General features: G+C 42.7%; 1 protein-coding gene across 2 annotated transcripts in view; it reads right to left on the reverse strand.

Annotated features, from left to right (window-relative positions):
- Positions 1 to 20,588, reverse strand: part of olfml2b (olfactomedin like 2B) — a 56,975-nt gene extending 36,387 nt beyond the window's left edge. The window contains exon 1 of one of the 2 annotated variants that reach the window (XM_004913779.4): positions 19,914 to 20,588. In XM_004913779.4, the coding sequence (XP_004913836.2) occupies positions 19,914 to 20,108 (195 nt within the window). In that variant the 5' untranslated portion in view covers positions 20,109 to 20,588. The remainder of the gene's footprint in view (positions 1 to 19,913) is intronic. The other variant, XM_002933779.5, reaches the window with a different exon arrangement.
- Between the last annotated feature and the right edge of the window lie 3,394 nt (positions 20,589 to 23,982).

Consider the following 23,982-nt stretch of genomic DNA (forward strand, 5'->3'; position numbering starts at 1 on the left):
TTTCCTGCTTCTGACTGTTAGTGAGGGTCTCAGCCACTTTTACCTCAGGCACATGAGGGATTTCTACCTCTACAGCTGTAGAATAGGCTGACAGGGCTTCCCTATCTTTCCAGGACTTAATTAGGTTCACATGATAGAGCTGCTCCTTCTTACGCCTGTCTGGTTGGGACACCTTATAATTAACTTCCCCTATGCGCTCTATAATCTCGTAAGGGCCCTGCCATTTGGCCAGGAACTTACTTTCTACTGTAGGAACCAAGACTAACACCCTGTCCCCAGGCTGGAAAGTTCGGACACGAGCCGATCTATTATATATCCGGCTTTGAGCTTCCTGGGCCTGAAGCATATGCTCTCTCACAAGGGGCATGACCATTGCAAGACGGTCTTGCATGTCTGCAACATGCTCTACCACACTTTTGTATGGGGTGGATTCAGATTCCCATGTCTCCTTTGCCACGTCCAACAGCCCTCGTGGGTGGCGCCCATATAACAACTCGAAGGGGGAAAACCCCGTAGAGGCCTGTGGGACTTCTCTAATGGCAAACATAAGATAGGGAAGTAAACAATCCCAATTCCTCCCATCTTTATCAACCACTTTTTTTAACATCCCCTTGAGGGTCTTGTTGAACCTTTCTACCAACCCGTCAGTTTGGGGATGATAAACAGATGTGCGTAACTGTTTGATTTGGAGAAACTTGCACAACTCCTTCATTACTCTAGACATGAAGGGAGTCCCCTGATCTGTAAGTATCTCTTTTGGAATTCCCGTACGGGTGAACATGTGGAACAGCTCTCGGGCAATGGTTTTTGAGGAGGTGTTCCTTAAGGGAACAGCCTCTGGATACCGAGTGGCATAGTCCATGACTACCAAAATGTACTGATGCCCCCTAGCAGATTTTATTAGTGGCCCTACCAAGTCCATTGCAATACGCTCAAATGGAATTTCAATTACTGGCAATGGGACTAACGGGCTGCGAAAATGGGGCATTGGAGCAGATTTCTGACACTCTGGGCAGGATTCACAATGGCTCTTTATATCTGCATATACCCCCGGCCAAAAGAACCGCTGTAACACTCGGTCTTTGGTTTTTTCATATGCTAGGTGGCCACCTAGTGGATGAGAATGGGCCAGATTGAGAACCGTTCTCCTATATGGCTGGGGAACCACTAGCTGTTCCACAATCTCCCCTCGAATCTTATCCACATAGTAAAGCAAGTCATTTTGTACAACAAGGTGAGGAAATACACAATCTACACCAGGATTTTCTGTGTTCTCATTATTAACGGTGACATTTTCCCAAGCTTTAGTAAGTGTTGGGTCCCTTAGCTGGGCGGTTCCAAAGTTATCGCGGGAGACCTCTAGCTCAGGCATGCTAGGTTCCTCAACAGTCTCCGCAGTTGCTTCAGATTCGCCAACTAATACAGCTAAGGGAAACAACTCATTTTCTTCTGACCCCTCATCAGTAGCATTTACAATAACATCTGAGACGAGTGGTCCCACTTTCTCTCCCCCAGACATTGTACTGTCCTTAACAGTCCCTGTAGAAGGATCCAGTTAAATTGGGTGGAGTCTCCCCTCCCCATGCTCAGTCTCCGGAACCTGTTCCTGGCACAGTTCTCGAAATAAGGGGAAGTCTCTGCCCAAAATTACACTGTGCAGGAGTATGGGAGACACTGCCACTTCATGGCACACAGTCCCTGCGGGGGTCACAAAAGTCACTAGGGCCGTGGGGTATTTCTTACAGTCCCCATGTACACACACCACTCCCACTTGACGCTGGGTTAAAGGACAGTCTTTCAGGAGCTGTGTGTTTACCAGTGTGACTAAGCTACCTGTGTCTAACAGTGCATTCACTGTGCGCTTACCAATCTGGACGACACAAGTAGGTACCTCAGGATCCGCAACAAGACCTGGTCGAGCGAACAGAGACAACTTCCTCTCTGTTCCACACTCCATGGGTTCTGGATCAGCTGGGCAGTTGGGGGCAATATGTCCCCACTCTTGCCACTTTAGAGGCTCGCGTTAGAGCACTAGAGGAACAAGTTGCAACACTGCGTTCTATTGACAATCTTGAAAGAAGTCTCTTGCTAACTGAACAAGAACTAGCGGGGTCAGATAGTATGGGGGGAGGGGAGCAAGGAAAGGATGATAGGGCAGTAAGCTGGGTGACAGTTAGAAAATCGAGTGTGGGGAAAAGAAAAAGGGAGGCTGCTCCAGGGTTTGCGCATCCCAACAGATTTGCCAGATTGTGTGAAGAAGATGGGAGTGTGAACTCTGGACTGGCGGTTCTAGATGAGGCTGATCTCTCTAACAGCCGGGAGACCAGTTTCTCTAGTAGTGGTGGGGAGGAGAGCAGAGCTAGGCCTAAACAGATGGTGGTTATAGGGGATTCGATCATTAGGAAAGTGGACAGGGTAATCTGTCGAGCGGATAGCTTCAACCGGACAGTTTGCTGTCTTCCTGGTGCCAGGGTTCGGCATGTGGTTGATCGGGTCGACACATTATTGGGAGGGGCTGGGCATGACCCGGCTGTCTTGGTACATATCGGTACTAACGACAAAATGAACGGTAGGTGGGGGACCTTAAAGAGTGAGTTCAGGGATCTAGGCTCTAAAATTAAGCAAAGGTCCTCCAATGTCATTTTTTCGGAAATTTTGCCGGTGCCGCGTGCTAGTTTAGGGAGACAGCGGGAGCTTAGGGAGCTAAATGCGTGGCTAAAGTCTTGGTGTAGGAAGGAAGGGTTTGGGTTCCTAGAGCACTGGGCTGACTTTTCTTTGGGGTACAATCTATACAGCCCTGACGGATTGCACCTCAATGGAAGGGGGTCTACTGTGCTAGGGGAGAGAATGGTTAAGAGGCTGGAGGAGTGTTTAAACTAGACAAGGGGGGGGTTGGTAAGCTAGATTCTTATGGGAGAGCTAGTGTAGATGGGGCAGTGGGACCAGTAAAGGGTTGTGGGGGAGGAGTGAGGGGGGCATATAGTTTATCAGATAAGGAGCTTCCATTGTTACAAGGGAAACAGACTAATTTTCACCTTAGCTCTAACTGTCCTTTAGCTAATGTAAGCTGTAGAGGAAGAAGTAGTAATCTCCGCTGCATGCTGGCTAATGCGCGTAGCTTGTCGGGAAAAATAGGGGAGCTGCAGGCTATTGCATGTATTGAAAATTATGACTTAATTGGTATCACTGAGACCTGGTGGGATGAAAAATGCGACTGGGCAGTGAATTTAAATGGGTATACGCTTTTTAGGAGGGACAGAGGGATTAAAAAGGGTGGAGGGGTTTGTCTTTATGTAAAGTCAGATTTAAAGCCATGTAATAAAGACATTACCAATGAAAACGTTGAATCTCTTTGGGTAGAAATTTCAGTAGGGCTGAAGGTCACAAAGAAAATGATCATTGGTGTATGCTATAAACCACCCCGTATAGATGAGGGGGATGAGGCCCAGCTACTTTTGCAAATGGAGGAGGCTTCAAAATTGGGTCAAGTTGTTATTATGGGGGACTTTAATTATCCGGACATTGACTGGAGTAATGGGGTGGCTAAGTCAGAAAAAGCTAGTAGGTTTGTAAATATGCTAAATGACAACTTTTTATTTCAGGTGGTTCAAGAACCTACTCGGAATGAGTCTATTTTGGACCTGGTAATATCTAATAATACTGAACTTATCTCTAACATTTGTGTGGGTGAGCATTTGGGGAACAGTGATCACAACATGGTCTCCTTTGAGATAATGCTACAGAGACAGCTCTATAAGGGAGTAACTAAAACGCTCAATTTTAGACGTGCAGACTTTGCCAGTTTAAGGGCATCTCTGCAATGTGTCAACTGGGAAAGGCTTTTCATGGGGTTAGACACAGAAGGAAAATGGAACATCTTTAAAACATTGCTTTGCAGGTATACACAACAGTATATTCCCCTTGTAAGCAAGGAGAGGCATCGCAAAGCAAAACCCTTATGGCTGAATAAAAGAGTTAAGGTCGAGGTTGGTAATAAAAAACGTGCTTTTAAAGCATTCAAGTTAGCTGGGACAGCGGAAACTTTCATCAGGTACAAGGAAGCAAATAAAGCATGCAAAAAAGCTATCAGGCAAGCTAAAATAGAGATGGAAAGGGATATTGCAGCTAGGAGTAAAAAGAATCCAAAATTATTTTTTAATTATGTGAATAGTAAAAAAATGAAGCAAGAAGGGGTGGGAACTTTATTATCACGGGGAGGTACGTTGGTTGATGAGAACGGGGAAAAAGCTGAAATTTTGAACTCTTATTTTTCATCTGTCTATACATCTGAGGAGCCAGATAATGAAGGCTTCCCTTTTAATATACCCAGTGCTAGTAATTTAGCTACTGGCGCATGGGTCACTCAGGAGGAAATTCAAAAGAGACTTGAACATGTAAAGGTAAACAAAGGTCCAGGACCGGATGGGATTCATCCCAGGGTATTAAATGAGCTGAGCGCTGTGATTGCCAAGCCTCTTCACATAATTTTTCAGGATTCGTTGAGGTTTGGCATGGTGCCGAGAGACTGGCGGATTGCTAATGCGGTGCCGTTATTTAAAAAGGGATCTCGTTCTCAGCCTGAAAACTATAGGCCTGTTAGTCTGACATCAGTAGTAGGAAAGCTTCTGGAAGGGGTAATAAGGGATAGGATAGTTGAATACATTGCAGTTCACAATACTATTAGTTTGTGCCAGCATGGTTTTATGCGTAACAGATCTTGCCAGACTAATTTAGTTGCCTTTTATGAGGAGGTGAGCAGGAACCTTGATGCTGGAATGGCAGTTGATGTCATCTACTTAGATTTTGCTAAAGCGTTTGATACAGTACCGCACAGAAGGTTAATGATCAAATTGAGGAATATTGGCCTAGAACATAATATTTGTAATTGGATAGAAAACTGGCTGAAGGATAGAGTACAAAGAGTGGTGGTAAATGGAACATTTTCTAATTGGGCCAGTGTGGTTAGTGGAGTACCGCAGGGGTCAGTCCTTGGTCCTTTGCTTTTTAACTTGTTTATTAATGACCTGGAGGTGGGCATAGAGAGTACTGTTTCTATTTTTGCTGATGACACTAAATTGTGCAAAACTATAAGTTCCATGCAGGATGCTGCCGCTTTGCAGAGCGATTTGACAAAATTGGAAAACTGGGCAGCAAACTGGAAAATGAGGTTCAATGTTGACAAGTGCAAAGTTATGCACTTTGGTAGGAATAATATAAACGCAAACTATCTACTGAATGGTAGTGTGTTGGGGGCATCCTTAATGGAGAAGGATCTAGGGGTTTTTGTAGATCACAAGTTGTCTAATTCCAGGCAGTGTCATTCTGTGGCTACTACAGCAAATAAAGTGCTGTCTTGTATAAAAAAGGGCATTGACTCAAGGGATGAGAACATATTTTTGCCGCTTTATAGGTCCCTGGTAAGGCCTCACCTTGAGTATGCAGTGCAGTTTTGGGCTCCAGTCCTTAAGAAGGATATTAATGAGCTAGAGAGAGTGCAGAGACGTGCAACTAAACTGGTAAAGGGGATGGAAGATTTAAGCTATGAGGTTAGACTGTCGAGGTTGGGGTTGTTTTCTCTGGAAAAGAGGCGCTTGCGAGGGGACATGATTACTCTGTACAAGTACATTAGAGGGAATTATAGGCAGTTGGGGGATGTTCTTTTTTCCCATAAAAACAATCAGCGCACCAGAGGTCACCCCTATAGATTAGAGGAACAGAGCTTCCATTTGAAGCAGCGTAGGTGGTTTTTCACGGTGAGGGCAGTGAGGCTGTGGAATGCCCTTCCTAGTGATGTGGTAATGGCAGACTCTGTTAATGCCTTTAAGAGGGGCCTGGATGAGTTTTTGAACAAGCAGAATATCCAAGGCTATTGTGATACTAATATCTACAGTTAGTATTACTGGTTGTATATATATAGTTTATGTATGTGAGTGTATAGATTGGTTAGTATAGGTTGTGTGCTGGGTTTACTCGGATGGGTTGAACTTGATGGACAATGGTCTTTTTTCAACCCTATGTAACTATGTAACTATGTAACTATGTAACTATGTAACCTCCAGCACTGGGGAGCTCTGCGGGTCTGGCGTGGGCTGTCTCCGCGAGATCTTCCTCTTGTTGACTCTGAACCTGGGTTCCCGGGGTCCTCTGCGCTGGGCTTCTCCACTGTAGCCGACTTCTTGGGTAGGACAACTGCAGACAGCCTCTTCGGGGTGGACACCGCCCGGGTAGTGAAGTCCTCAGCAGCAAGGTATCGCTCCACCAGTTCCACCAACTGGTCTGCTGTATTTGGGTCAGATTGGCTCACCCACCGCCGTAATTCTGTGGGAAGGGCTCTCAGGTATCGGCCCATTGTGACCCTTTCCACTACCTGAGGTCCGGAAAGCAAGTCTGGCTGCAGCCAACGTTTCACTAGGTTAATGAGATCATACATCTGGGAACGCGGTGACCCCTTAACCTTAAAGTCCCAACTGTGGACCCGCTGGGCCCTCACAGAGGTGGTTACCCCCAGTCTCCGCAGGATTTCAGACTTCAACTTGTCATAGTCCTTAGCGTCCTCGGAGGACAGATCATAAAAAGCTTTCTGGGCATCCCCCACTAGTAGTGGCGCAACAATCATCGCCCACTGCTCCCTCGACCAGGCTTGCTGCTCTGCCGTCCTCTCAAAGGTACAGAGGAAAGCCTCCACATCATCCTGCCCAGTCATTCTCCGCAGGAGGTTGCTGCCTGGAATGGAGCAGTGCACTCCGGGGGCCACTGCAGCATCCCCAGAGACCTTGGCTGTCAGCTGTTTTACCAGCTCAATTTGCAACTGCCGATCTTTCTCTGCAGCCTGTGCCAGTGCTGTAATCTGGGCTTCCAACAAACGATTTGCCTCCTGCTGGTTGGTGTTAGTCTGCTGCTGGTTGGCGTTAGACTGCTGCTGTAGCACCAGGCTCTCCTGGTGGGCCCTTTGTAAGATAGCCGTGGATTGCAGCAAAGCCTTGAGGACATCCTCCATATTATAACTTTTATGGGCAGTATCCCTTTAAATATCACTTATATGATATACAGTCCGCACAATACCCACAGGAGACTTACTGTGGTCAGGCGACTCCCGCGTGTGGCAATCGTTGCCCGCATCCGAAACACCAATTGTGGGGGTTCACTCGCTGGTAGGCTGCAAATGAGGCAACTTCACACACCAAGACCAGTGTAAGGGCTTCCTGCCCGCGTTTATTTTTCAGCGGCTGCAGAAGTTTCCCCTCGCAGGGGGTATAAAACAACAGTTTGAACAGAAATATCAAGCCTCCTGGCTAACACAAAAATAAATGCTTCTCTTTCTCCTGAAGCTGAGCAAATCCAGCAGCGTGTCTCTCTCTCACACACACACAGGCTCATCAGCTCCCCTGCACAGCTTCAGGTGTACTACAAATAGGCCTAGGGCCTCCTGAAAAACCTGGCCTATGGATTTGGGAATCCACCCACCCTGCTCTTGCGGATTCCCAGTAAGACCAGCCCCGGATCAACAATTTAAAAAACTGCAGAGAAACAAAGTGTTTCTATGCCCCAAACACTGCTGGTCTCACCTCAGTAAAAATGTCTGAGAATCCGTGGCCCAACATACATGTTGTCAATCACTTTTCCCCAGGAAACCGGGGACCTTTTTGTCACCATACCACAGGGGTTATAACCTTGAAAGCAGCAAGTTGCAGGTGTTATGGAAAGTCTGATACCTGAGGTCATTTGAGTTAAAAAGGTAAAGTTTGTTTGACACATACGTGGGTTCTGAACAAAGCCAAGAGTCAGAACTACAGAACAAAGACAGTACAGAGTTTTTATGGACTTTTTGACATGGAAATGAATGAAAATAACAGTATTGTGTTGGCCAATTTAAATGTGTCAGTACTACCCAATATACCCAATAAGTGTGTAGCACTGATACCTTGCAGCGCTGGGGTCCTAGGTTTGATTCACATCTGCAAGGAGTATGTATGTTTCCCCCATGGTTGAGTGGTTTCCTCTGGGTACTCCGGTTTCCCCCCGTACTCCGAAAACATACAAGAAGGTTAATTGGCTACAGAAAAAATTGACTGTAGAGTGTGTGTGTGAATAACTATAGGGACCTTAGAGTTTAAGGTAAACTGGGGCAGAGACAGATTTGAATGATAATCTCTATAAAAGCACTGTGGTATATGTTGCCACTATATAAATTAAGTATATTATTAGCTGTAAATAATATTGGACCTGACCACACCCCAATTATCTAGCCATACCCCCAGTTAACTGAAGTTACATGCCTTCTTAAAGGGATGTAACGTATTAAAGCACATGATCTCTATTGGCCACAGGATACTGGGCTGTCCTTCTAAGAACAGTACTGTTAGTGATATGTGCTCTCAGTATGTGGCTCTTGCACTGCACTTGTGTTATTTTAGATTTATTAAAGAAGGGAACGGTAAGGCTCTGGAGGGCTAGTTAGTAGGTAATTGCAGGAGTCCAGGCAAGTTAGGATGACAACATGCATGCATACAATGAATGGGTGTTAATAAGAAAAAACTGCTAAATATTCTATATTTATTTAGACTTTAATGGAATCATGTAATAAAAAGCACTAAGTCTGCCCAGGTGCAGTAACCCATAGCAACCAATCAGCAGATAGAATTTACTGGTCACATGTTTAAATGCAAACATCTTATTGGTTGCTATGGGTTACTACTCCTGGGCAAACTTAGTGCCTTTTATTATATATGGGAGTTAGACTTGGGCAGGGGACACAATGCTCATAAGTCTTGCATTAATTCTGAAAATAATTCTGAAAATTTACAGGCATTTATCGCTTGCCCAGGTAGCTAAAAAAATGCAGGAGAGGCAAAACTCACAAAACTGACAAGTGTTTCATTGCCCTAAACCTTTTCTACCCCGGTGCACTGGGTATGCAAGTGCTACAGGAGCCTTCTAACGTAGCACCCAGAGAAGGAATCTGCACCCATTTCTTTCTGCCTATCCACTCTAGTTTATCATCAGCACTCATCATAAAGAACCATGGTTCTCTATACCTGCTGAAGTTATTTGCCTATTTGAAGGTGCTGCGTTCTGCATCCCCGTTTGGCTGCCATAATAAAAAACATAAGTTGCCTATCCACATGTAAGACTGTTGATACAGCATTCAACCGAGGCCAGAATGGCTGGATATCCTGAAGAGTCAACCACTCTATGGACACCTGAAGATGAAAGTTTCCTTCTTCCAGGTGCCGTAGACTGATCTAAAAAAATTGAATTAAGATCAAGAAACTTGACAGTTTGATGTATGATCTTTATTTATAGACTATATTTAGCTTTAACCCCAAAGCATATAATCCAACCTTGGCCAGAATTTCTTCAGATCTCAGCTGAGATCATTTACTTTATTAGCTTAATCTGCCTTCTCATGTCTCTCTCACAATAATAAGAGCAATAAAGGATGTATTCATTTGAACTATTCCTCAGAAGTATAAAAAATATTGTAATTATTAATATTATCCTAATCACTCCTGCCCATTAATCATTGTGACTGAAATGCTAATACAGAGTCATTAACATCCATGTCTGCATGCCGTCATAGAAGTATAGAAAAATGATCCATTTCCTACAAAGTTTCCAATTGCACTCAGAAACCCCCGGCAAATCTAGCAGTGTTTCCAGTATCCTGTAGTGTGTATATACATTTCAGCCCTGTTTTTTGCACACATCTGCAAGATATAACTGACGTGGCTTCTCACTTCAACTGGTCCTCATTATGCTGATGTTATGGAGCCAAGAAAAAGGAAATACACTTTCCAGAGTCAGAGTTGGAGGAGCGCAGTGCAGGCTGCAAACCTAGTGATTATCTATATATAGATTAATAGCTGTGGCTATAAGGGAGGAAAAATTTCCAGCTGACTTCAGAAACTGCCTGCGTATAAAAGGATTAACTGATTAAAAGGTGCACTTGAGCATTATACCATGGAAAGACAACAGAGCTCCCATGCATAGGTTTAGATTCTGTACATAGTTCTGCTTGTACCCCCTGCATATAATATAATGCAATACAGAATATTTGTGTTTTATGCCAAAGTAAAATAATGTGTAAAGCTCCCATCTCAACAGATGATGTTGTATCTCTTAAGGTGGCCATACACGCAGTGATATTATCATGCAAAATCTAGTTCGTACAATATCGTCAGGTGGAGGTAGAATCCCTATTGTTTCTGACGATTCAGCTCTCATCAATGGTCGTAATTGTAACGTGTATGGGTAATTGTAACGTGTATGGGTAATTGTAACGTGTATGGGTAATTGTAATGTGTATGGGTTTTGTATCAAATGTCTGCCCTCGTTCTTGAGTTGTTTATTTAATGGACCTTGTTCAACAAATGGTTCCACTTGCTGTAGAATTCTTTGGTTTCCCACCAGCAACAAGTAGAAGAAATAGGTGGAGGTATTCCAATATCTACTAATATCTTCCATTAAGTTGATTGATTTAGCATTAGCGGTCACTGTAACTGTGAGAGTTTGAGTCATGATAAAGCAAGTCATTCTTATACATAAATCAATCATTAAGCTTTTTGGAGTAGGAATTTGCTCACGTTTTACCCAATCTTATTGATTAAAATAATAAATTTTGCCTTATGCCAGTATCTATAAGCTCCAAATTATGGGAAGAAATGATGTAATAATAAACAGTACCTTGTACATCCTAAGTAGGACATAATTAATCCTTAATGGAAGCAAACCAATCCTATTGGGTTGATTTTTGTTTAGTAGATTTATGGTATGGAAATCCAAATTAGAGAAAGACCCCTTATCAGGAAAGCCCCAGGTTCCAAGCATTCTGGGTAACAGGTCCCATTCCTGTACATATTACCTGTTGGAATGCAAATATGATTGCAGTGGCTACACTGTACATCAGTTTGCAAAACAAGGGTCTTACCATGATAAGGGATGGATTTTGGATCCAGTATTGGAAACCATTATTACTTTTTATCTAAACACCAGACAATGTTTTAACCCACATCAATAGCAAGCAAGCCTATTGCTGCAAGAAATGATTATTAAAACCTTACAATACGCTCAACAGACTTATCCAGTTAAATGTCACTCCTCATTCGTCTGTCCTTTTATTTTGCAGGGTGTGCATTATTCCCTATATAAATCTCCTCCTGGTGTTTGAAGTTGCAATGTATGTCTGTCCTTTAGCCAAACTCTCCAACAGATATGTCCATGATTGAGGGAAAACACATGTAAAGCACATGTTGAATCTACTAAAACTCAAGAAGAATGACAAATTCAGTGGCAATATTCTGGCAGCCAAATTCATCATGGCTCCCACCATAGCTACTGTTAAAACATATGCTTTCACTTTCCAGTAACTGACATGAGCTAGCTGATACAGTACACCCTAATGCAGGACAGTTGTGAGGAGTCATAGCTACATTTATTTACCAACAGAGAATGTTCTATTGCTTTGTACTTTTTAAACCATGAATATGGAGCAATATGGATCACTGCTGACCAATATTGCATTTAGGACCTATAGATTGAGGAATAGCAGTTACCTTGACTAAGCAAAATCGCAAATTGGACAAAAAAAATTGTTAATGGATTTATTTTGTAATTGGATTATAGGATGTAAATGCAAAGAACATGCAAGTGAGAGTGTTATTGCTGGAATAACATCAACTGTAGAGCAAGGGCAGGCCCATTAGAAACCACTAGAAATAATAAACCAGGTTTTCATGGCCCTAAACAAATACATTTTTATTTAGCTAACTGGTTTGTTTTGGTTTAGTTTATAAACTCAGTGGTACAGGAAACAGCACAAGGCAATAATTGCCTTTCACTCACGGCTCCAACAATACCAGATGCCCTGCTCTGGGCACGTGCCAGTATTCTTCCCATTACTTGTTTCTAAGGTTGTGTTTGATGTAGGGCCACAGGGCCTACAGAAGCTGGATATTAGTAGGTTTCATTGTTTACTGGTTTTCAAGCCAAAGCATAGTTTGCCCCCCAGTGGAATAGCTAAAGCTTAGTAGAGTTTGCTACAAACATCCATAATAACCCTAGACTTTGTGTATATTGCTTTGAGTAGTTTAAAACAATCAAGTCTTCCTGGCACTGCTGACTAATTATACTGGCACCCCAACGTGCTATGCTTAGCTACTGGATTAAAAAGGTCCATTTAGTATGCCTACTCAGTTATATACAGTTATATACAGGGAAAGCATTTTATTTATGTTTAACACAATAAATGTGACTTATATCTGCTATATATATATATATATATATATATATATATATATATATATATATATACTTTTTCACTTATAGACTTAGTTTCTACCACAACTGCTGGAAGGCTAGCCTATGTATGTATAACCCTTTATGCCAAAGAGTAATCTTTTATGTTACCTTTTGCTTTTCCCAATGGCAGAAATGTGTCCTTAAGTTTTAACCATCCATAATTTCTTCTTTTGAAAAACTCTATGGCTTACGGCACTTTGCATACTCTGTTGTTTTCTTTGCTCACTGATCACCTGCTATCGCCCCTTTCCTCTTGTTAATTGAAATTATGTGAATCAGTTTGGTGCACCTTGGACAAGGGAGCAAGTTAAATCCTTAAACTAGAACATTGCTATATGTGATTCTCTGTATGTGATTCTATATGTGATTATTACCATTGGTTTGGGAATGAGTTGTGGTTAAGTGAGTTAAGTTTTGACCATCTGCTATTACAAAATTGGGAGCAAACAGACGTTCTGCTCTTCTCTTAAATACAGTGCAATGTTCGCCATCGCTGTATTGCAGAAGGACAGAGCATGTAGATGGTTCCGTTTCATCCCGCACACTCATTACCCAACTTGCGCATCATTTAGACATACATGTTAGGAAACATTAAACGCTGCGGGCTGAAATTGGCATTGGTCCTTACCCCCTGCCCCATGGCTGCCCTCTGACACTGTGCTTAGCAACTTACAATGCATTTTTTTATCCATCATAAGGTGCTGGCACAGTGCAGCCACTACTGCCTAAGGGAATAGTATATGAGCCCTATACAGTGTATATAGTTCAAAGGAAATGGTGCTGATCAGAATCTAGGTGCATAAGAAAGGTCTCAAGTAATGTAGCAACTTAATGAGTATGATGATTCAGCCAGTCATTAATTAGTGCTAGGATAGCCAAATAATAATAACCAGGGCCAGAGGAATATATTATGTTTATTGATCACATATTTTAGGGTCTAATGCCTGGGAAATCCTGCCCCACTGTGGCACCTATTCATTTTTCCAAGCTTTCAGGCTTTGTTTAATTGTTTGGATATATTAAAGTGCATTTTGCCCCCTCCCTCCTTTTTATGTTCCCTTATTTCTTTCTTTTCCAACAAAAACAAATCCGTGGGACATCCCAAAGGACAGAGCTATGTGATTTGTTTCATTGCTGGGGTATGATCATGTCTGGCAGAGTTTCAGATAGATTTTTCTTCTCTTTCCGTCTGTTTGTATAATTGTCAGCAGACTCTGTCGGGAATAAAAAAAGGGATTGCCAAACCCTAGAAGGTTTCATCTCTGTAACCTAAAAGCAAGCATGGCTGAGATCCTCTCATCTTTCTCAAAGGAATGGAAAAAGGCAGATTAAATAAATATAAGTGCAGGAAAGCAAAGGATATTTTATAACAAATATTATAGTATATTCCCCAGTCTCAATACTTTAGTAACAAAATGCTACTCAAGGATCCTAGACAGCAATGAAACTAACGGTAAAATCAGACACCCCTGTTGTTTCACACCCAGCCCACCTAGTTACGCCTCTAATCTGCCCCTGTCCCCACCCCTTTACATCATTACTGCTAATCTGTTATAGAAACCCTTAGGGGCATCTTTATTATCTGCCAAGAGTGAATGATGTACTTTCTGATCTAAAAAGGCTTTCACTGCAAGTGGAAAGGAAGAAATATCTAGGCTTATGGAGAAGGACTGAGATACAGAGATATATAGATATTTGGGTGTTGCCCAAATATATCTATAGATTTGCTTTATTTTGACAGATAGTTTTTATATAAATTGGCAGATTCCTTATAAATCTGGACATCTTATCAGTGTATACAGAGATCCATACTGGGTCCCCAGAATTCATGTCTCCACTAACAGCCACTGGGTCTGCTGACACCTGCTGTTACTTTATGGAAAGCAATGGAAAAATGAAAAATAATGGACTTTTCAGTTGCTTCTAAACATGTCCCTCAGTACTGATTAGATATATTTACATAAACCAGACTATTTATTCACAACAGTGCTTGACAAACATGTGGCTCACCATTTAGTGCTGCGCTAAAGATCCCAGAGTCCCCTACCAGCCAATGTAAGAGCCAGCGTGCTGGAGCTATATTAAAGGGCAGTTATCAAACACACATATGGCAATAATTTAATCAGTGACATTCTGTTGCTTCTCAAAGAACTTTTTATGTTCTCTTGGTGGAGCAATTTCTGTTACAGCAATCATTTGATTATGACAACAGAAGAAATTTATATATTTCCCTTTTAATGTCGTGCTAAAGGCCTGAAATGGAAATTAATACATTTGGTTTCAGTTAAAGCAGAGCTCATGTTTTTACAAGAAACTCCTAGTATGACTTTTCAGTTTTTCATTGAGGATCCGGTAATCTAATATTTCTGTAGCATGCTCTCGTTATGATGTTCACTTCTCATCTTGGGGCATTTTCCTCCAGCGTGATGCTTCTTATTAATGTGAAGGTGAGCTACATATATATACTGTATATATATATATAGCTCACCCTCACATATACATTTGAAATTCTGAAAGGGAGTTCTGCTTTTCATCAAAAGTAACCAAATAACAGAGAGAATTAAATTCATCATGAACACAAAGTTGCCTGAGTTCAGGTAGTGACAAGAAATTGCAGAAAATTTGGTGTGACTTTGGAAAACTAAGCGACGTGTATGCCTTTCAACCAGCGATGCACTTTATTGCTGGTGGAAAAGTATTTTGGGGGTGATTATTCACCCAGGGTAGCCGACTATACTCCCCTATGGGCCATCATCCTTACGGTTGGCCTGCCAGGGAATTCTCCCTACAGGAGTCTATATAAGGAAGTACAGGAGTCAGGAATTTTCTCTTTGGCCTGATAAAATCAAAGGTAGGACAGACTGCAGATTGCCAGGCCATTTGGAAGGCCACCCCCTGAGTGGGCAAGGCGAGTTAGGTCAGTACCAGGATCACCTATGAAGTTATAGGTAGCAGTGCTAGTCAGACATGGCAGCCTGTGGCCCTGACAAGGATTTCATTTTTAGGGGTAAAACCCCCAGCGAGTGTGCACCAGTTAGGGATTGAAGCATTCAGGAGTAGGTTAGTAGGAACCTACGGAGCTGTAGTGAGACAGCTTGGGAGCTTGGCAAAGTAAAAAACCTTACCTCAGGAGACAGTGAGAGGCCAGTTAACAGGGACAGCAAAAAGCCACCTCTTGTGACTTTACGTTTTATAAAAAGGAAATTCGGCTTTGCTACTACAGAGAGTGCATTGTACTAGCCATGTGGCCCCCCCCTTGCAACTGCTCTGATGCTAAAAGGTAAACATGGAGCGGGTGAGAGGTGCTACATTGGGGCTGCTGCCTCGGGTGCCAGTGCTGTCTTGTTTTATATTGGTGCCACAAGCAGCAGTGCCCAGAATGATGCAAGTGGCATATTCCTTAATCTCCCAGATCTACCTGGCCAAGGGCTCTCAGTTTAATCAGGGCTTCCTGGGTTTATGTGCCATGTTGTGCCTGTGCTCCTGCAAGCATGGACTGTGCTTTTTATAAAAATAATTTTGATAATAATCATCCTGTATGGGATGAAGTCTTAAGCGCCACTGAATTCTTTGACTCCTACACCTGGGAGAGAATAAATCCTACACACATCTTTCCAGTGCTAGTGACCCTTTATTCCTCTTTATTAACACAGCCCGTATTAAAAAAAATGGCCTGAAAACAAGATCTGGCCATCTGTATGGTGAGTGTTCTCTAATAATAAGATTTATCCTAAAAATCTTCTGCTTTGTGCTGGCTAGAATATTATTGCCAAGATTAGCATTGTGAGCTTGGCCAGAGCTTTGTGTGTCTGCTGCTTTGTTTGGGTACTAAGCAACCGGGACATGGCCTTATGGCTATCCTAAAGGACCAGGGATAACTCCAACTTTCCACTGTACTGTAGGTTTGCTGTATTGACAACTATTAGACACATCTTCAGACCCCCTACAACAGGGCATGTGGTGGCCATTTATAAAGGTGCCTCAGTGCCTAAGCATTCACATTAGCATGCAAGTATGAGGCTAAATCATTCTAAATTATTTAACCAGCTTGGTTGGTTGAAAAAACACCCTTGATGCCAATGTTATTAAGAGGGAATAAACCGAAACGAGATAGAAGTAGTAACCCAATTCTAATTACTTCATGTGTGAAAAGTAGGGGTTCACTGATTTGGCCTTGCCTCGTATATATTATATGCAAGGTGGCCACCAAGTGAGAGTGTGTGCATGGGATATATGAAGACTGCTGTATACTGCACCCAATACCTTCATTCTCTAGCACAGCACACTTTGAAAAAAAGTGGCAAACAGTGATTAACATTCAGTTATGTCATTCTTATCTTTTAAAGCAGTGGTCTCCTGACTATAGGGCTGGCCCTAGTATGAGGACCATCATGTAGTTCAAAAATTTTAAAAGTTGAGGTAGACACTTTCAAGGGACAAATATTAAAAAAGAAAAAGACAGAGCTGTCAACCCACCCCATATCATGAGGGAGATAATGATTCAGTCCTATTCATTTTAGACCTGAATTCTTATTCCCACTAAATGATAACATAAAATAAGTTCTCAAAAAGGCCTGGAGTATATCATTATCTCCCTCATAACATGGTTGGTTGACAGCTGAAAGGAGGGTGGTACATTCCAGCAAATCAGAGTCAGTTTGCCATTATGTAGACATCCTCTAACAGTGAGAGTAAGACTGTAAGGTCTGCAGGGTTGGGTATCTCCTTTTTTTCTGTGTCCCAGCACATGGGCTTAGTCTGTGTAATTGTATATACTCTGTTATTGCAGGGTTGGTTCCTTCTGTCTGTACTATTACTATATTTTTACAAATGTACAGTGCTGTATATACAAGTAGCATTATATTTCTTTATGGAAATAAGGTCTGTTAAAGGTATGGGGTGAAAAATGGTTTTGCACATTTCAGAGAGATATTCCTTTTATGCAGTCCTTTTAAAGAAAGGTCTTATTTGCAATGGGTTCACGGATTGCCAGGCTGGGCCTGGAGCAACTCCATGAATGATGACTTTTAAATTGGACATCTGCTGAGTGAGTACTACCACTGACTCTGGCTACAAACCTGCCTGTATCAGTAACATCATAACTGTGAACAATCTGAGAGAAAGAACCTGCTGATGAGAGCCAGTTTGAGGTTCCAGCAATGAAGCAGTTAACCACTGATAAAATACCATGACGTCCAAGTTAAAGCTGTTAAACATATGTGTATAGATCAGTGCGGAAACCCTTCTTCCAGTCCTACAGCGAGGGCCCACCTGACTGATACAGCCTGTAAATGCTTTCAGTCCTTTGCAATAAGATTTCTAACAAACCAGCGACCTCTGGTGGTTATTGCCATTAATTCTAAGAATTTCTTTTCTTTTTTTACACCATTCCTGGACCCAAAGTAACATCTCCAGTCATTACTTTTAATCACATACAGATACCAGCAGCTGTGTAAAACATCCAAACTGTCTCCTCCAGAGGAAATATATAGTCAGTTGCCTTCTAAAAATGCCTGGCAGCTTGTTCTTTCTTCAGCACACAACCTTTCTACCCAATGATAGAACATTATTTGATAAAGGAAATGGGGGCAGGTAGTGAGGTAGTGCGCTAAGAGACAGCACACACCATTGACAGTATATATATGTTTTATCTGCTACTCTGTTCTGACACTACCCATTTATTGTATGCCTGGCCCCACTTCATATTCAGCATAGACACATAACGCTAGCAATTTCTGCCACATCAGCTAGAAAGCTCCTCTAGTTATCTATTGCTTCTTCTGGAAATAAAAGTTTCCTAATGTTACTATTGGGATTTCCATTTGCCAGCTTTATTTGGAACTTATTTCCCTACAAATGTCGTTGTTGATGTTAAAAAAAATGAAACATCTATAATGGTTAAAGTATACGGGCATAGGCTGTTCTGCACAAAGAGCCTTATTTATCTGACTAAATTTATTAATGAGTGTAGGAGCTGCCACAGCGGTTGCCATGATAAGGGGAAGTTATGTAAAAAAAACCAAAGAAAACCTCAGTGCATGATACATGTTAACATGATACAATGCCCTCTAGGGGTCAAACTGTCACTTCACTTCAGGATCCTTGCTTGGAAAAAACAAAGCAATTAGCATGTGCAGAATTATCTCTAAGACACCGGAACTGCACAAATCACGTATTATTTCCCAAGCTCTATAGCCAATAACTGTTGTATTATTCCTCTTTACTACATTCATTATCACTTTCCCCTCTGTCTACTGCAATAGCTGCACAGGCACCTGCTTCCCAGATCTTTATTCCATTTCAATTTGATCATTGCTCCATAGGTAGGAAACAGTTTAATTAATTTTTGCCCCATTGATAAACAGACCCATCCTATAGGGACTCCTCCTAGAATCCCAGTGACAGCTGGAGGCTGCTGGAAGTGCTGAGAGTTGTTGTTTAGCAGCATCTGTAGCAGAGTCACCTACTTGAGGATGCAGAGTGACACATGAACCATATGAAAGATGCCACCCTATAGTGAATGGAAGTAGGTTGCCATTCATCTTCATGCCACCAACCCATGAATTACAGATATTACCATAGTTCTAGCTAAACGTTCTGACTTTTCTGTGCGACCTTATCCGCTTCCTAACCACTGCATTCCTTCATGTACTGGTAATGTGCTGAGGATGCTGTGTGCCACAGGCTTTCCATGCAGCAGTCGCTCTGCAGGAGGAAACGGACAGAAAATAAACTTCTCTTCTCCCCAGAGGAGATCTTGTTGCATTATTTCTCTCTAACTGCTCAGTGTAATGACACAGGACTCCAAACCTAGCAAGGGCTTTCATAGGAGATCAAAGACTGGATCCTCCGGCAAGGAAACACAAATAAGCCCAAGTGCTCATGAACAGTATCCATATCAGACATATACAAATTATGGGGGGATATCCCAATGTTTGTGCTGGTGGCACACCTGTTCCTTGGTACACACTGCTGCTCTGGCGGGATAGAAGCTACTGCTAAGTAATAGCCAGGCCATTCATTCGCTTCCCTAGTTTTCTTTCATTCCCTTATTTCTAGAGTTATATGAGACCATCTACAGTGGCAGTTGTAGCAAAGCACGTTCTAATTCATTTCTATGAGCAAGTACAGTGATAAGCAATAATGTGGGATACTTTGCATCTGATGCATCTCAGCAGTTATTTATTTAATGCAACTTACAGCAACTTTATCAGACAGGCAGACGGTTAATGAACACATGGGTTATTAAGGTTATGCAACACAAACACCTAGAAACAGCTGCAAAAAAATAATTCAGTGTTTACTATTGGAAGTGTTGTGCTACAATTTGTAGCCCATGTGGCAAAACCCATAGGGGTCACTGAAACCAGATACAAGAGCCTTACACGCATCTACTTGCAATCAGGCACATCCAGCTGATGTCAGTCAAAGTCTCCCCCTATCTGGTTTCTAAATAAACCTGTTTTATATAAATGATTCCTATTACCTATTATTAAAATGATGATGGTAATGATAAATAACGAAGGGATTCTGAAATATTTACTCTAACTATTAGTGTATCTGTATTCTTATATTCAGGACAGGTTATCAGATAAACAGAAAGCAAGTCAAGGTACCTGGGATAAAATGTTCTCCTGGTTCTCAGACTCATCCTCCAAGATGCTGTTGCTTGGATCTGTGGGTCCCACGGTGGGGGCCTCAGTTGGCTGGACTAGAGGCTGCCTGTTGGTGTCCCCGGGAGTTGTAGATCCCATGCACACATGGACACATACAAAGAGAAAGAGAAGTAACATATTCCTACATTGTTCCATGATAGAGGATCACAGGCAGGGCCAGACAATTCCCTGAGAGCTGGTGTTACAGGTAATTAGCCAAGGAGAGACCAAGGAAAATCCTGTTAATTCCAAGAGGGAGCAGAAATCCAAAACCAATATATATTTTTCACATCAAGGAGATTTAAATGCAGCCCCCTCTGTAAGTCCCAAATCCATAATATTCCACTGCTGCATGGACAGGCAAAGCTCAAGGAGGACAGAAATTGTGGGCATGAGAGATGGTTCTTTCCCTGCCTACTGTGTGACCTGCTCTGGTGCCCTGCTGGTGTCAGGCAGCCTCAGTGCTCTGGCTGCAGCGCTGGATTGTGCTCTGCATGCTAAGGAGGGAGCCTGTGCTCTGCCTGTGTGTGTGCTCTGCCTGTGCTGTGTGTGTGCTCTGCCTCTGGCTGCGCTCAGTTGGGAGAGACAAGGAGGCAGAGCGAGGGGCTTCTTTCTTTAGATCTGCCCTGATGCGTCTCACATTACAGCCCAACAAGTAGCATTAGGTGCTCAGCACTGTGCATTCTGCTAGGAACAGCTGAGAGGGACTGCTACTCACACTCACTGAGAGGGACTGCTACTCACACTCACTGAGAGGGACTGCTACTCACACTCACTGAGAGGGACTGCTACTCACACTCACTGAGAGGGACCGCTACTCACACTCACTGAGAGGGACTGCTGCACACTCACTGAGAGGGACTGCTACTCACACTCACTGAGAGGGACTGCTGCACACTCACTGAGAGGGACTGCTACTCACACTCACTGAGAGGGACTGCTGCACACTCACTGAGAGGGACTGCTACTCACACTCACTGAGAGGGACTGCTGCACACTCACTGAGAGGGACTGCTACTCACACTCACTGAGAGGGACTGCTACTCACACTCACTGAGAGGGACTGCTGCACACTCACTGAGAGGGACTGCTGCACTCACACTCACTGAGAGGAACTGCTGCACACTCACTGAGAGGGACTGCTGCACACTCACACTCACTGAGAGGGACTGCTACTCACACTCACTGAGAGGGACTGCTGGACACTCACTGAGAGGGACTGCTACTCACACTCACTGAGAGGGACTGCTGGACACTCACTGAGAGGGACTGCTACTCACACTCACTGAGAGGGACTGCTGGACACTCACTGAGAGGGACTGATACTCACACTCACTGAGAGGGACTGCTGCACACTCACTGAGAAGGACTGCTGCACTCACACTCACTGAGAGGGACTGCTACTCACACTCACTGAGAGGGACTGCTACTCACACTCACTGAGAGGGACTGCTGCACACTCACACTCACTGAGAGGGACTGCTGCACACACTCACTGGGGGGGCTGGTCCAGTTATCCCTTTGCACCCCCTGTATGGGCACACACATATTAGAGAACTCTCTGCAGAGCTCACTATACTGCACAGCTGAACCGCAGATATACGCAAGATGCGCATGGAAGTGGGGGAAAATGGTGGCACAACACTTTTGAGGACAATAACCTGGGCCAGTACATTTTTTAAAGTAGTGGTGTAACAGCCTAAGAAGGTGCATAAGGAATTGTCACCTCACCCAATGTTTTAGTCCTTGTCATTTTGACTGTTTATAAATGAACTTTTTATACAGCAGCCCTCCAGATTGTTATTTAATCTGCTTTCTGGTTCTATGGCTCTGTGATACTAATAACCCTCTTTACTGCACCACAACGTGTGTGTCCATGGCACTAGCAGTGAAGCCTTTAACCTTTAACCCCTGTCAGACCCTCCTTTGCCTGAGCATTCCCACACTAGCCTTCAACTTGTGTGACCCCCACACTGACCTCTCCTCCTGCCTCAGCTCCTCTGTGGGTCCTGACTGTCTCATCACAATCCCAGGCTCCAATTACCATTAACACCTAATGTCACCCAATGCCACCCTGAAGCCAGTCATACACACTGCAATACAACTGTCCAACATGGCCACTTTCAGTTGATTTACAAGAACACCAAATTGTAATTGTCTCAGTATTTTAGGAGTAAGACTTGTCAGTTTTCAACCAGAGCCAAATACTGCAGTAAATATATTTACAGTGACCATAAGGAAAGTATTTCATGAAGAAATTAAAGGGATTGTTAATATGGATCAGTAAATATTTTTGCCCGGTACAGTTCGGTTGCAAAACTGGCAGCGAATGGTACCCATGTGGTCTATTTTTTAGGGGAAAAAAATACATGACCTGTTGCACCAAAAAGAAAAATGCCCCTTGCCTTCTGCATCAAACAGCTGAATGAGATATGCTCTGGTGCAGGCACATGTAGCCGATATACGCATGAAAACGCGAGACTTTGCATTCTCTCACATTTTCATGCGTATATCGGCTACATGTGCCTGCACCCGAGCGTATTCCATTCATTCGGGTGCAGGCAAAGTAGCAGGCGTAGGGCTGAATTTTCGCCAAGCATTTCTGCTTGCCGAAAATATCAGCCCTACGCCTCGTGTGGCATCAGCCTTATGCACTGATCTTACTGGCATGTCTGAATCAATGGAAAGTGCAGTGGCCATTTCTGCAGTGACCTTTTTTGTTTATTTTTTATAACGTTTATGCTATTTGGGGGTGTAGTCAAAATTACTCTGAATGTGGTAAAATTTTGGAAATTTTGCAATTTTGCAAAATTTTGGCAAAGCACAAATGCAATAAAATGATGTTAACTCAATTAGGGTTGCCACCTTTTCTGACAAAATTATTCACCTTCCTATATTTGTATCTTTCTTCCCTATTAGTAACATCAGCATCATTTTTACCAGCCAGGAGGTGATCCTAAATACAAAAGGGCAATATTGCGGAAGGTTCAACTATGGTAAAATGCTGTAAAAATGCTGGAACATAAAATTGAGGTTCTATTGTTATTTCCACAGCGATTTACAGAGATTATTCATCATTCACAGCAGTCCCTGCCCCAGTGGAGCTTCCAATATAAGGTTCATATCACATTCCCACACACACAGTATAGTCAATTTAGTTAGAAGCCAATTAACCTGCCAAAATGTTTTTGGAGTGTGGGAGCAAACTGTAGTACCTAAGGGAAACCCATGTAGGTGCTGCCGCGTGGGCCAATGCCCTAAGACTAACTTGCTTGCCCCTGCTATGGTGCTAGTATTCCATTTTATTTTACCAAGTATCATTAAATATTAAGAAAATATTTACCCAGGAAGAAACCTCCTTCCACACCCTTTCCTACTTCTCTAATAGCTAGGGGGCGGCTGGGGCTAAAAGAAAACAGATTAGCACTTAAAAGGGCCCCTTCATATTTACATTGTCAGGCCACAGATCTGAGAGCAGTTGGTGTGGAAAGCAATGTATGAGTTTAGGCACAGGATAACCTTCCTGTATATGAGTGACACCTAGTGGTCAGTTTGGGGACTATAGTGAATCCTGCATACATATCTGCAGAGAAGAATCTTTATATTGTATCTGCTCCTTCTTTAACAATAAATAAGAAGAAATAGTGCAGTCCAATAAAAATATTGTAAAACAATAAATGTGCAAATTAATAATACAATAAATTAAAAACTTATTATGGGCTGTGATGAGACCACAGTTAAAGGACAAGTCAACCCAAAAAAATTTTTTTTGCCTAATAAAAAAACATAATTCTAAGCGACTTTGCAAAATACATTCACTACAAATTTGTAATGGTTTTCAAGTTATTTGTATATATTATATTGTAATTTAGGAGAGATTATTTCCTTGTGTAACAGATTTTAGGAAATGGACTGTAGGCTGGTACTGGTCTAACCCAGGCTGGCTTTAGGGCAGTAGCAATTCCCAGTAGGCACGTGTTACATAGGACTCTTCTCACTGAGGCGGGCCCTTGATAACTGTTGGAGGAAG

The sequence above is a fragment of the Xenopus tropicalis genome, chromosome 4 (assembly GCF_000004195.4).
Source record: "Xenopus tropicalis strain Nigerian chromosome 4, UCB_Xtro_10.0, whole genome shotgun sequence".
Taxonomy (NCBI): domain Eukaryota; kingdom Metazoa; phylum Chordata; class Amphibia; order Anura; family Pipidae; genus Xenopus; species Xenopus tropicalis.